General features: G+C 40.9%; 1 protein-coding gene across 1 annotated transcript in view; it reads left to right on the top strand.

The window, feature by feature from the left end:
- The first annotated feature begins 1432 nt into the window (after positions 1–1432).
- The window catches only part of esr2b (estrogen receptor 2b), a 38537-nt gene continuing 22610 nt past the window's right edge, over positions 1433–17359 (top strand). Inside the window, exons 1-5 of the mRNA XM_083792198.1 lie at positions 1433–1733; positions 12415–12929; positions 14454–14632; positions 15623–15739; positions 17208–17359. The exon at positions 17208–17359 is cut by the window's right edge and continues 187 nt beyond it. Of these exons, the coding sequence (XP_083648324.1) occupies positions 12505–12929; positions 14454–14632; positions 15623–15739; positions 17208–17359 (873 nt within the window). The 5' untranslated portion in view covers positions 1433–1733; positions 12415–12504. The remainder of the gene's footprint in view (positions 1734–12414; positions 12930–14453; positions 14633–15622; positions 15740–17207) is intronic.

The raw sequence follows: 17359 nt of genomic DNA, 5'->3' as shown, positions 1-17359 counted from the left end.
CCTCCCGCCATTACAATCTGATAACAGACCAAACTTATGTTAAGGACGCTTAAATTACAATGCCATGATGCTATGGCTGATTTGGTATTTTACTATTTTGGTATAAGCACTGTCATAGTCCTGCTGGTACAGTAGCCTACACCGTACATACACTGTAGGCCAAGAAGTACAGCATGTAAATAAGCCTGTTGTGTGTGCTGTAGACTACCTGGAAATGATTTATCATTATTTGTATTTGTGTTCTCCAGTTAAGCATGTGGGCATGTTAATGTGTTTGTTGTTAAGCACGTAAAGCTCTAATGGGTTATTTAGCACAATAACGCAACACTGTAGTGTCGCTCATTATATGGCCTATTTATATTATGTGACACTGCCACATACTGTCCTGGTATGAGTATTGACCAAACATGACACCCGTGTGAAGTGAGGGGTGCTCTTATCATCATACATCATCATACATCACATTCCGTGCTCAGCCAATCAAATCATCACAAATGTCATTCCGGCCAATCACAATTTGCGTCTTCACTTTTGTGTCCTCACTTTTGTCTTCTCACACACACACACACACACACACACACACACACCCCACCCGCTGGGCGGTAGGTTTAGGACCAACAGTGGAGTAGGCAATATAAAGTCTGCACACTGATTTAATAGAAAGCTTCTGGTCAAGGCTTTATAATAGATTAACGCTTTGACACAACCGGTCTTCTTCAGAATGAAGAAGACCTTGGCAGAAATTGGCAGTTCAAAGAGTATGTCTATATATCAAAGAGTAGAAATTGGCAGTTCAAAGAGTATGTCTATATATCAAAGAGTAGATTAAATATGCATTAATCCTCCTTTTAACCTTCAAACAAGCACCAGAGGACCAGACCGATGTGCCTAAAATGCCAAGAGACATAGTGAAGAGTGGCAATTTGAGATGGCACTATGACACAAAACACAGCTATTTTGAATAGGTGGTTTTCCATGGTTGTGAATAATTTTGAGACTGCAGTTTGAATCAGGGCTGCCAACACTCCAGGATCCTGCAGGAGTCACTGCATTTCGACCACATTATCTTGTCATTTCTCCTGGATTTGGTGTCAAACTCTCCAAATTCACCAGAACACAATTAAATCTCCTGGATTCTGCAGTTCAATGTTGGAAGCCCTGTTGAATTGGAATATTATATGAATTGGAATATATATATATATATATATATATATATATATATATATATATATATATAATATTCCAATTCAACAGGGCTTCCAACGTGGGTGTGTGTGTGTGTGTGTGTGTGTGTGTGTTGCTTGCTATTATAACTTCACTCTGCACACTTTTTCGGGCTGTCCAAGTGGGTGTGGTCGGTGACGTCCCTAGGCACGGGTATAACACCAAACCTGGCATGATGTAGCTAAAGAAGATACGACCGAAAGAAAAATAAAACATTTAACACGCGTGGAATAATCTTAACCGAAATGGTTCGAGGAGGGAGGAACGTCGGGTACCTGTGATAGGCCTACTCACTCACTGGAAAAGCAATTCGCAAAAACGCGGCGTCACACTTTTTTTCTTCTCCTTCTCTACTGTTCCTGATCCATTTGACTGTCTGTATCGGCGGGCTTTGTGACAGTCAGAGACACTATACCTGCTTCGGACTACAGACAGACGGGACAGACCACGGCCAGCTAGCGACAGAAAACAACCCGTGCCGGTCAGTGTGTCCAGTCACCGTCTGACAGGTTTGTGGCACCGCTGCACCGCAACATTTGCTTCGACGTTAACTTTTTTCCGCTAAAAAGATCAATCTAATTAGCCTAAGACAAAAGTTTTAATGTGACGAGTCGACGTTTAAGTGTCGGAAATATTGCCTTGCAGTTTCATGTAGCCTAACTTAATTGTGGTGTTTTGTAAAGCTTGTTTGCATACGGTACTGGAAATAATATTTGCGAGTCAACTTTACTGTATAGCAACAGATGAATGGCTGGCTTGAATTCATCAACGTGGATATGTCCATTTGCCTTATTATTTACTAATTACCTGATTTATTGCAAACGTTAGACACGTGTGTGATCCAAATCCACGCAAAGCTCTTCCTGGAGCACTTGTCATCTTCTATATCTACCGGTAATTATGCTATCCTCTAATAATTAACCGCTCATGCACTTAAAATGCAATTTAGCCTAAGTTGCAACAGTCAAGAACAAGATAAGTTACGTATGCTCAGCTGGAGGGATGAAAAGTCTAGTCACGGTCACGGACCATTTGGGAGACCCAGTCGTGTAAACCTGGAGTCATGAAACGAAGCGCTGTGTGGAGAACGTGAGACTGGACTGGTGTCTGGCTGTCTGTGTCTGCATGTCCCAGCCTCCAGGCTCCAGCTGTCAGATAAGACCTGCTCTCTCCTCACTATAGGCTATTATGACTGCGCTCAACTATTCATGTGCTACATGTGATATGTATTTCTAAAAGCGCTCAAACTATATGATCTATTTATTCCATTTATAGCTGTATAAAGTATTGAGGGGATGAGGCTGTATGCATGCACTTCCCTTGACACATAATCTTCCTGATAGCCTTGAAACTGCCCACAGTGTACTATACTCTAGTGTTACTGTAGTGTACATGATGCCAAATTCCTTTTCCACTCACAAATAACTCCGCTGCGGAGGAGTTGCTCATGTGTCTGTGCATAACGTCTTTGGGGATGAATGGGGGGAGAGGGGATGTCTGAGTGGATGTCCTGTAAGGACAAAAAAAGCAACTCAAGCTCCAACTTAAAGACGTGCATCCCTTTCCGTTCTCCTCCTGCAGACTCCGCTGACTTTAAAATAAAAGCAACAAGATCCTAAAAATGCTCTCAAGACTCAAGGTCACTCTTGTCAAGAGTTCTTGCAGTAGTTTGTCTGTTGCTCAGGAACCCCAGGTTCTTCTCGGCCATAATAAAACTAAAAGCATGCAGTGCCATCACCTCACACGTGTATGTTTGCACATACGACTAGACAACCAGGTGAATGCAGTTAATGAGAACTGGTTCTCAAAATGTTTAATTTTAAAGACCCTAATAACTCTTGAGAGTGTAGACATGGAACCACATGGACCAGTAAGGGTCCATTTGTACTCTCAGAGTTACAGACCCTATGCATGTTTTGGATAGCGTCTTTATGAACTGTCGTGTGGTATTCACTGCAAATGTTTCCATTAACACTAAGGATTTTCCAACCCCAAATAATCTCCATGCTAAAATATTGCATTATTATTGTGACTTGTTTGGTGGTTGTTGTGTGTCAGGTGGGCAAACGATTCCATAATGTGATCTGTTTTATGTTGTGGTCAGTGCAATTACTTCAACCATCACTGCTCTCTGTCCATTGCTCTCCTATTTCTTTAATTCTATACTATCTATTCTATTCTGTTCTTCTCTCTCTATTGTAAGCCTGTTCAGTGCTGGAATCAGTAACGATTTGTGGTCTGTCAGCTATTGTGCTGCTCTATACTATATACGACTACTCTATTCAGCAGTTTGATGAACAATCCTTGAACAAGTGACTATAAAATCTTCTCTGCGTGTTTTCTGTGTATGTGTGCTCTTACGTTTTTGTACTCTTTCTCTGCTGTGTGTGTATGTGTGTGTGTGCGCATGCAGCATGCACATCTGTATTTTATTTCATGAGCTTTCAGGCTTGTGTGTGTACATGTGTAGTGTAGTGTGTACTTAGTCTACTTACTGTATCCCCTGCTCAAGGTTTCTGCCTTTCCATGTGAAAGTCCTTACTATACCCAATTGTGAGCATGTACAAGCACACTCCTATCTGTGCAGAGCCTGACCAACTCATTGCAACTTAATGAGTTGCATTGGTTTGGTTTACTTTTAAGAAACGTTTTGTCCCAACCCGACCCTTTGGTGTGGCTTGGGCTTTAATAAGACTCACTACATTTTGAAAGGACGTAATCATGTCACGGTTGTCACCCTCCAGGGTTCCTGGGATACAATACTGTACTCAGTACTGTACTCTGACGTTGAAGTAGGACTATAAAATGTCCCTGGGACTCATCTAAAAGACCACCCCTGGGTCCCGGGACCCATTACATTGAAAACCTATTTATATCACTGCATCGGCTGCATAATTGCTGATATGATGTAAAAAGAAATGTGTTGGCTATAGCATATCGGTCTGTCTCTAATTATTGAGCATATGTGTGTGATGTTTAAGCAGATTAGTTAATCAGCACTCCTCTTCCCGTAGAAGTTTGTTCTTTCAAGTCTGTCAAGTAAGACATTGTAGCAGCCCTAACAGGTGACAGGCAAAATTACTTCAACCACCCTACGCCATAATCAGCCTGTCTTAAGCGCTACTCTCGGAGAGGTTGTTCATTGGTTGTTGTTTTTTAGTTTTTTTCCGTAAATGTATTTTGGCCAAATCCCAAGCCTCTTCCTCCTCCTGCTCCTTCTCCCATATAATCTGCTTACAATCCCCCTCTCTCTCTGTCTCCCCTCCCTCCTCATTCTCTTTTTTTTAGTCGGTATTGTAGAGGGATGAATATAGGGGTTTGTTAATGGTTTTCATTGTGTCTTTGTGCCATCGTATGAATGTGGTCGCTGGCTAACAAATAGTTTGTATTATTGTTCATATTCTATAATAATTCCGATAATTTAGCAAACCAAGCATACTGTAAATGTTTTTTTAATTTTTAATTTTAAATCAAATTTTGGTATCAAATTGGCCCTTTGTGTTTACTAGTGGAAACAGTACAAAAATACAAGACGTTATATTGTATGACCATTTAAAAGACACAGTAGAGAAGACTGTATTACATTAACACTCAGCATTTTACTGTGTACAGTTGTTCCAGACATGTCTTAACCACTGACAGTCACAGTCAAGTTGATTTGTGTGAAGTTTGGTTGTGGAACAGTTGCAGACAGTATTCCATGATATTATGGGAAAGGATTTTAAGCACACACTTACTGTATGTATGAGTACTGAATACAAATCTGCCCTCACTTATAATTGACTAGACTCTTGCAACAACAAACGTTCAACATGTAATTTTTTTTACACAGAGTTAGGATCTCACTCCACCTTTATTTATCTTAACGCATGGGTTAAATCTTTGAAAATGGCATTAAAACTCATCAACTGCCAGATTTTCTCTAGAACAGTCTGCACTGCAGCCACTGCCAGCAGCTTTACTAATCTTTTAAGACCCACAGAATATTTGTTGGAGGACTGACTATGTAAACACCGATATTCATTCAGTCAACCTTTATTTAAAATGCTCGGCAAGATCATTGAGGAAGACCCCCATTTTCAATAATGCTGAGATTACACACACACATATCATAAGAACAACAAAGGCAAACAATAATGTTGACAACAATCAGTTAAAACGGTTGGATACAGGTAATGCACGGTCGCTTATTTGTCCCTGAAATGGCCAGTAGATGCTAGGCGGGTATTCAGTTGCTAACACCCCTAGCACCGAGTGGCGCGCTATGAGCTTGTAGGTCTGCTATAGGTCTTGTGAGTCTGCTATTTTTGAAAAACATTATGAACGACTGACATAGAAACATAGCTTTTTCAGAAAACTGTCAGGATGTAGAAGACATTTTTTTAATCTGATCTCAGGTCAGAATGGGTTAAGGTCTTGTTGCAAGAGGTTCCAAGAATCAGGTGCACCAATGCAATGAAAGCAGTCTTTCCCAGTTAAAATGTGGCAAGAGGAACCAGCAGGATTTAGCCAATCACTAGAGCGAGTTAGAATGTGATAATAGGTTTCTGATGTAGCATGGATGGATGTGCCAATGATTATTGCGTCTCTCAGTCAGAGTAGACCAGCTCATGCACCCTTATCATACTAGGGCACAGTGATGAGTGTTGTAGTTGTCACCACCAGTAATAAACCTCAGAGCTGAGTCCAGAGGCATGAGTGTGTGGAGGGAGGCATGACGATAGATATTCATCTCAAAAGAAAGAAGAGAGTTTCTACTTTCATTTGGGGGAAAAATGGGTTATCGTGATTAGGGGTGTAAAAAAAATTCACGATTCCCGTGATGAACGATTCAAAATCGATGTAAGCTTACTCTAATCACAGTAAACATCATGCCCTCAGTCATTTTCATTTTTCAAGTTACTGTAGTCAGTACTAGTCACTTCAGATCAGCACAGCTGTATTGTATTGTAGTATTGAATCGAGAATAATTTTGAATAGAATCGTTTTGAATCTGGAAAAAAATAATGCTTTAGAAATTTCTTTTCGATTTTGAATCGAATCGTGACCCCAAGAATCTGAATCCAATCGAATCGTGGGACACCCAAAGATTCACAGCCCTAATCGTGATGTTCCGTTTTGACTAGTTATTGGCAGATGAATATAGCTTGTTTTCACCAAAATTAGAAAGCAGCATTTTGTTTTATAAATCCTGTAATACTATACTAAACTGTCTGAGATTTGTTTTGATCAAATGTTTTCCGTTTGTCCTCTGATCCCGAAGATGTAGATTTATAATACAGGTTTACGGAAGAGTGCCCTGCACACTGAAAACACCAAATGATATTTGTGGTTAGATGAGTTAAATGTGTGGTCCATAGAGACCTAAAGTAAAATATTAATATTTGTGTTTATCTTAAAGTGGCCTTTTCGGCTGTCCCTTGTATGTTTAGTCTTGTTTTCAAACAATAATGTTGCAACAAGATCATGTCTGAGCATCAAACACAGAATTTCCAGCTGCATTGATACATATTACGTATCGGGAAGACGATATGACATATTTTTTTTACCACAGATATAATGTTTACATGGCCAATGCACTAGACGTGACACTATTAAGTCAGGTTTTGCAGAGAGTCATAGTTACCTTTAACCCATTGCTGCCTAGACAGAGGGTGGTTTACCATGGATGTCTGCCAGGGCTGCCAGTTGACATACTGTACTAGGACGCATGCCTGTCTTCTGTCCAAAGCTCAAACTTCACCACAAAATAGCCGGTCACCCTATCAATAGGTAATAACCCTTGCACCAAATGCCACACTGCATTGAAAAGTAAGTATAATGATACTACATTTTAAATTGGTCACTACAGTATGTTATGGTTGAATGTAGATTTGTGTGCGCGTGTGTGGTATTTATGTACATTTTAGTTTTGTAACTTTTTCAGGCAAACCGCTCATATTGTGTGGAGAGAGACTGCTTATGATCAAATAATCCTTGACAAGTGAAGGTTGAATTCCCACAGGGTTTTTAATGAGGCTTCCAGGGTACAAGTTTCTAAATGTCAGACAGAGAGCAGCATGGAGGAGGAAATTGTTGCCTTTGAGAGCCAGGTTGAATTCCTCTTTTTGAAATTGACTTTATTTTAGAGAATTAAGCCAGTTTTAAATGGGGGGGGGGGGGGGGGGGGGTCAAAAGAATAGTCATCCATCATCATGCTAAATGTAAGTATGCTCACTGAATCCAGAGAGATTTTGTGCAACAGAAGAAACATTACATGAACATTTGAGTGCCTGTGGTTTTGTCACGATGCAAGGCCAGGTGGCTGTTGATTGGATGGTTGCATCTCTCTTCACAGACCCAACCCAAGGTCTGTGGTGGCAAATCACTTTTAAGTTTTAACCCTGATTTATTTTAATTCATAGCTTGCTGCCTCATTTCACTGAGCATAGGTTTTATTGAATCATTCAGTTTGACTATAGGAAATTCTACATTACTTAATACTTCCTGAAATGATCACAGTATACTGAAAGAATAGTAATTATTAGTGACCATAATCCGGACCAATCCCCATTTTCTTTGATGTTTGTGCATTCCAGTAAAAAACTACATGCTGGAGTGGTGAAAGTCTTGACAATTATGTTTGGTTTCTGATCTGTGGACTGTTCTTGGACTAAAGCCACTGGTTGCTTTTTGTTGATTCTGGCACTGATTAACTGGCTGCATGTCTGTTTGGCACAGCCAAGTCTTTTGCAAGGCCCTAAAGGGCAATAGAATTCATAGTCTTTGTTCGTTTATATTACCTTTTGTTGAATATTGCTTTCATAATTACATTTCCCCTCAGCACATGATGCTCACCTTTTCTGTAAAGATTGGCACCTGTGTTACTTGACCTGAGTAGGCCAGACTCTTCTGTGTGTGTGTGTGTGTGTGTGTGTGTGTGTGTGTGTGTGTGTGTGTGTGTGTGTGTGTGTGTGTGTGTGTGGTACTGAAAAAAATCTGGATTTATCTTTTTCAAACGATACATAAATGCCCCACAAAAGTATTTGAATGTTTTCTCCCATAAAACAGGATCATAGTCCCATAAGTGTGTGTGTGTGTGTGTGTGTGTGTGTGTGTGTGTGTGTGTGTGTGTGTGTGTGTGTGTGTGTGTGTGTGTGTGTGTGTGTGTGTGTGTGGAGATAAACATGTAAATAGTGATTGTGTGTGAATGAGAGAGAGAGAAAGGGGATAATCATGTAAAGAGGGAGTGTGTGATATTGAGAAAGAGAATCTCTGATTCTAAATGCTTATTACCGGTACACGTCTCCATTCCCAAATAATCATCCTTAAGCCTAATTTGTACTTATTCACATGACCGTGTCACTTGGCTAAAAACTGGCGATCAGTTTATTTTGTGTAATGAAGTTAAGTATTTGCTTTTAATCTGCATGCACTGCAGCTGTAGTGTCTCTGCGTTCACATTTCAGTCATCACAGAAATAAATTTACTATCTTAATTCTTTATGTGGTTTACAGTTTACTTGTGTCCTCATGATCCACAAATCAAAGGCTAGTGTAGTCTAGAGGTGGTTTGGGCACAATGTGAGAGCATAACAGAATCTTGTCATCTATAGATTTAAATTACCTTCTTCCTTAGTATAATTCAGTTAAGCATTTAGCAGATGCTCAAGGTGACTTACATCCAGAGTTCAAGTTTTTAAATGTCTGACAGGGAGCAGCATGTGAGCAAATTATTAGCTTTGAGAGCCAGGTTGAATCCCTATTTTTTAAATTGACTATTTTAGAGGAGAATGAAGCCAAGATTTGAGAAAGTGACACATGATTGGTAAATGGTCTTAAGTATAGTGCAAAGAAAATCCACAAAGTTACTACAGTACGATACCAGATAAATATCAAACCTAGATTAACATTCACAAGTTCATAATACTACCCTACAACCCACCCACCCCTCCGCACCCCACAATTTATCCACAAACCACATACAGATCCCTTGCTTTCATACTTTCTTATTTTGCACTTTAAAATATATAATTCATGTGCACTTTCACACTCACTTTTCTTCCTTCCTTATACAATAATACAATTTACAAAATCCCTAGTTTATTTATATTACTCCTCCAGATTCTGTCCAAACATCCCGCAAATCATTACACACTATCTCTATAGTCATGTGTTCAAGACGGATTTGTCCGATATTTCATATTCCATCCTAATTGGCTAACATTGAACGCTTTGTGCAATTTACGTGAAATCTTTCCCACCTTTTCACATTGGCCTGTTCCACCAACGGGTGAATTTTTGCAAAACACATTTTTTGAACAAAATGCGTCTCAAATCATCCAAAGCGTAAGAATAAATGGCACCCTTTTCGCATTGGCCTAATATAGCGCCCCTAGGAGGCCACAACCTGACCTGCCCTGGTGGAAACTTGTGCCCCGAGGGGCACTTTATCTAGTTCTAAATATTTTTCGTGTCATCCGCAAAAATATGATAGATAGATAGATAGATAGATACCTTTATTATCCCACGGGGGGAAATCAGTCGCCCAGAGGCGGCACAGCAGTTAAGGTTACAACATACAAGTAATAATAAGAAGATAAAAAGTACTGTAGTATACAGAAGAAACAGGCAGAAGGAAAAGCAAGGTGCATCAAGAAACAATACAAAATAATAATAATACTTTTTTTTCTTTTTAAAGAAACAGTGCAAACAAGAATAAACAAAAACCTATATACAGTCGATCAGTGCGTCATAATAAAGTGAAATACTGCGTCTCATCATAGGAAAAACAAGACAAATAAGGTCAACAGTCTTTCACACCTGCGAGTTGGGAGGGAGAATCTGTCGTTTACTCCAGTACCCCATTATCTCTAGGTGGAGGGGGTGGGAGGAATTATTCAGGATCCTGTCCAGCTTAGTTGCAGTTCTCACTCACCCTGGCCACCTCCTCGTTACTCCAAAGAAGAGAACACTCGCCATAACAGACTGCTAGAACATATGTAACATTCTGTTACACACGCCAAATGATCAGCCTGCTCTTCCCTTTGCTTCCCTTTCCCCTTTGAAGTGCCACAGCATTGTCCGACCAGTTCAGAGAGTTGTTCAGGTGTATTCCAAGGAATTTATACTTGTCCACAACCTCCACCGCCTCCCCGTTAATAGTGCTGGGAACCGGAGGTTCTCTCCTGGTTGTACGGAAATCCACCACCATCTCCTTGGTCTTGCTGGCATTGGAGCCGGAGGTGGTTTGCCTCGCTCCACTGCACAAAGTCACTCCATCATGTTCAGTAGTGTTGCCGCCAGAGATATGGCTGACCACCACTGTGTCATCCGAGAACTTCTGAAGGTGACAGGTCTCGGAGATTTAGCGGAAATCCGATGTGATGAGAAAATAGTGGGAGTTCTAGGGGGTGAGGTAGAGTCTGGAGAGGTGAGTTTTCAGACAATGGCAGAAAATGGAGAATGATTATCAGTATGCTGTCCATTTGTTTTTGCTCTGATGCTGTTGATTTTGTAAACAAACGCACACTCACAAATAAGTTAACCACTTAAATATCAAATCTAGTGAGCTTGTAGATCAGCTATTTTCAATATTCTTTGAACTTTTATCTTCTTTTTCTAAAAATTGATAACAAAATGTACACAATCAATGTTAAAATGTAACTAGTGTAACAAAAAGGAAGACAGAAAAAGGGGGAAAATGCAATAAAAAATTCAAATTGCAAAAGAATAAAAACAGGCAATAAAAACATGGCCTACTGAAGTCTGCTGGTTCATCAAAGGAGCTGTGCTCAAGTGTTTTTTCAATTACGTGTAGAAATTGGGCTATTTATCAGCAAGAAAGGGAAGCCAGTGGCAGAGTTGGCAAAGTATCACGGCAAAAAAAAAGTGAGTTTCAGAATAGTTTCCAAATCTTCACTCGGCTCAAGGAGGAATTCTTGCCCTTTTGCTTGCCGTTTACTAACAACGCAGCATCAGATGTATTGGAGGAGCTCCAGGTGGGACTCATTAAAGTTCAATATAACTTTGAGACTATGGGACTGGATTAATATTATCTGAAAGGTCTGAATGATGTAACCCAAGATGACAGACTTTGCCTCAAATACATTGCACATATTGCACAGAGAACATATCTCTGACTACTACAGGCTTTCTCCATAATGAACAATAACAAATCCATGCTGCACTCGCAGCTGATGAAGAGATATAGATCCCTTCGTGGGTATTTTCGGATTTATTAGTATTGTCCTGAATATGTATTAGGACCTGAGCACTGCACCATTGCGAAATCTTATTGAAATGCAAGGAATTATTATTTGCCAAAGGGACTTTTTGATGGCCTAATTGCTCAATAGTGCCCCCTGCAAAATTCCAAAGTTGTAGCCCAACAATACAGTTTCACCGGCAAATTTAAGAATTGGTACTCACGTGATCTACATTCTCAAATGTTGGCCTTAACTTTTTACTTTTGACCTGCTTGTCATAAACGCTTAGTTGTGAGTAGCCTAATTAGACTCTATTTAGAGTCCTGGTTTTTCATTGGTTAGTTGTGAGTAGCCTAATTAGACTCTATTTAGAGTCCTGGTTTTTCATTGGTTAGTTGTGAGTAGCCTAATTAGACTCTATTTAGAGTCCTGGTTTTTCATTGGTTAGTTGTGAGTAGCCTAAGTAGACTCTATTTAGAGTCCTGGTTTTTCATTGGTTAGTTGTGAGTAGCCTAAGTAGACTCTATTTAGAGTCCTGGTTTTTCATTGGTTAGTTGTGAGTAGCCTAATTAGACTCTATTTAGAGTCCTGGTTTTTCATTGGTTAGTTGTGAGTAGCCTAAGTAGACTCTATTTAGAGTCCTGGTTTTTCATTGCTGTTGGTAAGCACTAAGGAACCCCTGTTGTGATTGGTCAACATTCGATAGTTTCTATCTTTTTCCATAACGTTTAAACAGTTTGTCATACAGTGTCATGAGTCCTTGTCCTTAGCTCTTACCTCTTTTGTGATTCTTCAAATTTTAAGAAAATCACCATCGTTTATAAAAATTAAAATCTGGCATGTTTTTTTAGTTTAAAAAAAAAGATTTAACATTTTAAAAATTAGCCAATAAATATAATCAAGTGTCTTTGTGGCAAGATTGTTATCTGAGCCGTGGCCAGTGCGCAAGTTATATTGCCCAACATGAATCTCTCTAACACAACTATCTATTGTCCTCCTCCCAGATCCAAGGCTTGTCCACAGTGCGGGATGCAGTAGAACTGGCTTCATAATCATCACCACCACCATTCAGTAGACCATCCACACCCCCAGGCATGGCCTCCTCCCCTGGGCCCCATGCTGACCCCTCACCACTGCTCCAGCTGCAGGAAGTGGACTCCAGTAAGCCCTTGGAGAGGCCGATCTCCCCGGGGCTTCTGCCCGCCATCTGCCCACCCATGGCCATGGACACGGTCTGCATCCCCGCTCCGTACGCAGACAGTAGCCATGAGTACAGCCATGGCCCGGGGCCAATGACCTTCTACAGCCCTTCGGTGCTTGCCTACGGCAGGGCACCCATCACGGACGGTCCAGCGTCCTCGCTGTGCCCCCCTCTGAGCTCCTCACTGTTCTGGCCCTCCCACGGACACCACAGCATGCCCTCGCTGACCCTGCACTGCCCCCAGCCTTTAATGTACAATGACCCAAACCCACATACACACTGGGTGGAGCCCAAACCCCATGGTATCGGCACTAACAGGTAGGATCTTTGGTCAGTAGAGCTGTCGACATGCATGAAAATTGAAACCGAAACGTAACTGACCCAAGTGAGATGTAGAGCTGTCAAGATTACACATTTTAAGTTGACTATTAATTGTCATACAAATAATTGTGAGTAATGATTTAATTTTGTTTTTGGCATTGAACATTGGAACATATGACTTATTTATATATACCGGTATATACCGGTTCTGTTTTTCTTTTATGCTTCGTAATTAATAATTGCACTGGTCAGATATGACAAATAATCTAATGAAAGTTTTAATAATGTAATACTTTCAAAAACATTTTAAAATAGTAGAAATAGCTGATCTACAAACGTACAATGCCTCTCAAAGGGAACAGTGAAACAATTATGCAAAATAATTGCTATTATCTCAAATATTTGCGATTCAGTGATTATGTAATAATTTTGGTCCAAAAATATGACGTCAAGTGTTCTGTGCCTCCGCAAATTAATGTTGTGACTGCACAAACTAGTTTGGCTACAGTGATTGGTCAGACATTGGAACAGTATTCTGTGGCAGTATGAAAGGACATTTGTCCGTCAGACATTTTATAGAGACAGAAACGGAGACATGCAAGACATCGGAGTCTGATTCAAACTGGCATCCGACACACTGCACAGCCAAAACGTATAACAAGAGATAGATGCCAGCACAATGTCCTTTATAATATTATTTGCCTCACCGGGACCAACACGTGTTTCAGCCTTCTTCAGCGTTTCGTTGTTCGTGTCTTGAGACAACTTGTTGTGATTTGACACTATAATAAAATTGAATTGAATTGAATTGAATTGATGAAGGCTGAGTAGCTGTTGGTCCCGATGAGGCAAATAAAATGATAAAGGTCAAGGACATTGTTGAGCGCTGAGTTCTTCCTCCATGAAGCAGCTGTATTCCACTGTTTCTTTTTGACTACAAGAGCTAAGCGAGCCGTGCTGTGAACCGGCACATTTCACAGGTTCTAGTTTAGGTTCTGTTTGTTTGCATACGCTACGGCTCTCAGGACAGGCCCTGCTCTTCAAGGTTAGGTACTGTAGTTCTAACCTTGAGTACTGGGAACCCAGCACTCGGGTGTACGTTCAAAATGTTTCTAAAATAACAGATCTACAACTCACGATGTGTGACAATGCAACACACTGTGAGCTTGTAGATCAGCAATTTTCACTTTATTTATTTTTGACATACCTCCCCCTACAGGGGTGGTTCTGATTACAGTGGTACAACGTAAATTAAAATCCATCACAGAACTTAACGGGTTCTAGAAAGTTTCAGGTTAGTCAGGATTCTGGGTTACTCGTGGTAGTAGAAAAGAGCCACAACAGTGCTAATAGCCTAATAAACTGTTGGAATCGGGGTAGTTGGAGGTTGACATAATATACCAATGTAGAAAACGTCTTTGAGCAACATGAGACAAACATCTGTTGATGGAAAGATTAATGACAAGACTAATTGTCGAGTTCTGAATGTCGAGTCGTCTTCATATGTTTCTCTTCTCGTAGCTCCGTCATCAGCGCCAACAAGCTGCTGGGGAAGAGGCTGGACTCGTCCTCCACCACCTCCTCTGTGATGAAGTCTGACATGCACTTCTGTGCTGTGTGCCATGACTACGCCTCGGGCTACCACTACGGTGTGTGGTCCTGTGAGGGATGCAAGGCCTTCTTTAAGAGGAGCATCCAAGGTATGGACTGGACATCTCTGATTCCACCTGACTGTAGGGGTGTGACAGTTACCGTAATACAACTAATCGATTTAATCGATATAAGAAACGAATCACATTTGTGTGAAGATGCCCACTGTCACTGCTTAAAGCAAACGTTTCTTTGAAAATAGAAGCTCGGGGTGCCGGGCAGATATGGCAGCTTTTACTTTCCATACAAAAACCGGGAGGCATAATGTTGCTTGCTTACCTTACTATGATTACGATCAAGTCTCTCTGAAAGCGTTAATATTTCGGGCGAGAGGCATGTTGAAGTCAGAAATGAAGTATAGCCATCTGGTCAAAACCACGGAGAGCATGGCGAGCCTTTCTTTCTGATCACTAAACAGGGAAGTGAATGTGACTGCGCATGCGCGAAAAGCAAGGAGTACATTGCAGAAGTATAGGCCAATGAAAAAGCACTAGGACGTATACACACTTCGTCGCAATCAGTCGGTTGGATTAGTTATGACGTTTCCACACGTCGTATGGACTGAATGTGTTAAAGGTCCATAGACTTCCATAGACTTGGTCCCCACATGATGTAATTTCTGAAAGCCAGATTTTGGAGAGGCTAGCGCCCCTCAAAAATGACTGATAATAAAATAATGTAATCAAGTTCCCAAAAATAAAAACAATGTCATAATTTGGAGCCAATCTACAAGCTAAATGTGAGCTTGTTTATGACGAGGAATGCATTTAAATTCCTACTCAAAAGTCTTTCTAAATTGTTTGCCTTCCACACTGTTGATTTTAACAACGGTGAACTCGTTCAAAATGTGTTATTGCCAACACATTCAGCCCACCTAGCCTTCAGCTGTTCATTCAATTCCTACCATCCAGACTCCATCGCATCATTTACATCTGCTAAGGTTCTCTGTCCTTGATCCCTTCATTGTGTGAGTGTCTGTCACCCATTATTTCGTCATTCCTTAAAATGTCCTCTCTGCCACTGTGTTCCCCTCCACTCAGGACACAACGACTACATCTGCCCTGCAACCAACCAATGCACTATCGACAAGAACCGACGCAAAAGCTGCCAAGCCTGCCGTCTACATAAATGCTATGATGTGGGCATGATGAAGTGCGGTAGGTCCTCTTCTTCCTCACTCCTTTCTCAACCTTGTAGCACTTAATTGATTACTCTGAGCTCTATGAATGAATTAATTAATTAATGGTTTATTTCGATCTTATGCCGTTGGACCATTACAAGAAGAATCATGTATTAAACTCATTTGACATGATCGAAAAGGTATAGGCGGAAGCTGGTAGCTTTTTAATGCCTATCCTTATTACATTGTTCTGTTATAACTAAGAGAAAATTGGAAAGTACTTGATCATTTGCCCTAAAGCATTTTAGCGGTCACTTACTCAGATTTTGCATTTTGTAAGTTGCTTTCGATAAGAATGTCTACTACTAGGAGTCTGTCTAAGTTACCAACTTTATGTACTGTAAGTTGCTGTATAAGTTGCTTGTCACTTGACTGCTGGAATGAATTTGAGACTTGAAAGTAAAAACTTGATCAGATTTCAGCTGATTAAACCCTGGAGCAATATCCTATTCAATGAATGATGCAATTTTAAATATCACTATCATCACAGCCTTTGTTTAGCCTACTGTTGTGTACAAAGTTCTACTTTTCTATGGGGTTTGTTTTAAATTAGTACAGACTGACTGATGGGTCAAATGCGGAGACAAATGGTACGACTTTGACTTTGACTCCCCTTGTGGCTCCACACACTCTGACACCTTCTCCCCCACGCAGCCAGGGTTACTATTGTCTTTGTTTATTTTTGATAGGTTTTGGTCTTTTCCTGCCTTTATTTGATAGTGTACAGTAAGCTGACATGAAATGGGGAGAGAGAGATAGGGAGTGAAATGCAGCAAAGGTCGTCGGGATTGGATTCGAACCCACAACACGCTGTCGGGCTGGATTATCAGCCTAGGTCCCCACACATGAGACCCGATATGTACAAAACTTAAAACGATCGCTAGAAATTCACTGGTAGTGACAGAGTAAACAATATTTACTTAAATTACACAGATTAACTACATTAAATGTATGCCTGCTTTCTGAAGCCGGAGACAGACTCCCTGTGCCCAGACGTTGACTCATTGAAGAGCACGTACAGTATGAAACAGCTGATTGCGCAGGAAATAAAAATATATTAATAATATCAGTTATTTTCATTTAGAGCAGGGGAGAAAACACTGTGCCAGGTTCCGAGCTGACAGTGAAATGCAAATTATCCCATTAATCTGAACAATGGACTCCAGGTGATCTGTGAGGTGTGAAGACCTTCTCTGCCTGGGGGAGAAAGTTTGCCATAAATTAATGTCAGGCATAGTGTGATTGTGCCTGATTTCATATTTAGAAAACATTACAGATGGAGAGGGGGGAAATATGTGATGGAAGGGGGAACCTTCTGAGAGCTTGATGAGCAAAGATAATCGACTTCAAAACTCAAAATGGGTCAGGCTGACTGCTTAGACACCTGGGTGTTAAGAGACTGGGCCCAGAAACAGTGACACTTAAGTCTTCGTTAATGTCTTCAGGGGTGAGACGCGAGAGGTGCAGCTACCGTGGAGGGGTGCGGCACCGGCGTGGAGGATCCCAGCCACGGGATGCCTCCGGAGGGGGACGCCTGGTCATGGCCTCCCAGAGGTCCCAGAGGCACCTGCTGCACCTGGAAGGGCCCTACCCCTTC

The sequence above is a fragment of the Protomyctophum parallelum genome (assembly GCF_964188405.1).
Source record: "Protomyctophum parallelum genome assembly, chromosome: 20".
In the NCBI taxonomy this organism is placed as follows: Eukaryota; Metazoa; Chordata; class Actinopteri; order Myctophiformes; family Myctophidae; genus Protomyctophum; species Protomyctophum parallelum.
Note: the sequence above shows the minus strand (reverse complement) of the source record. Positions and strands in the feature narration are given on the sequence as shown.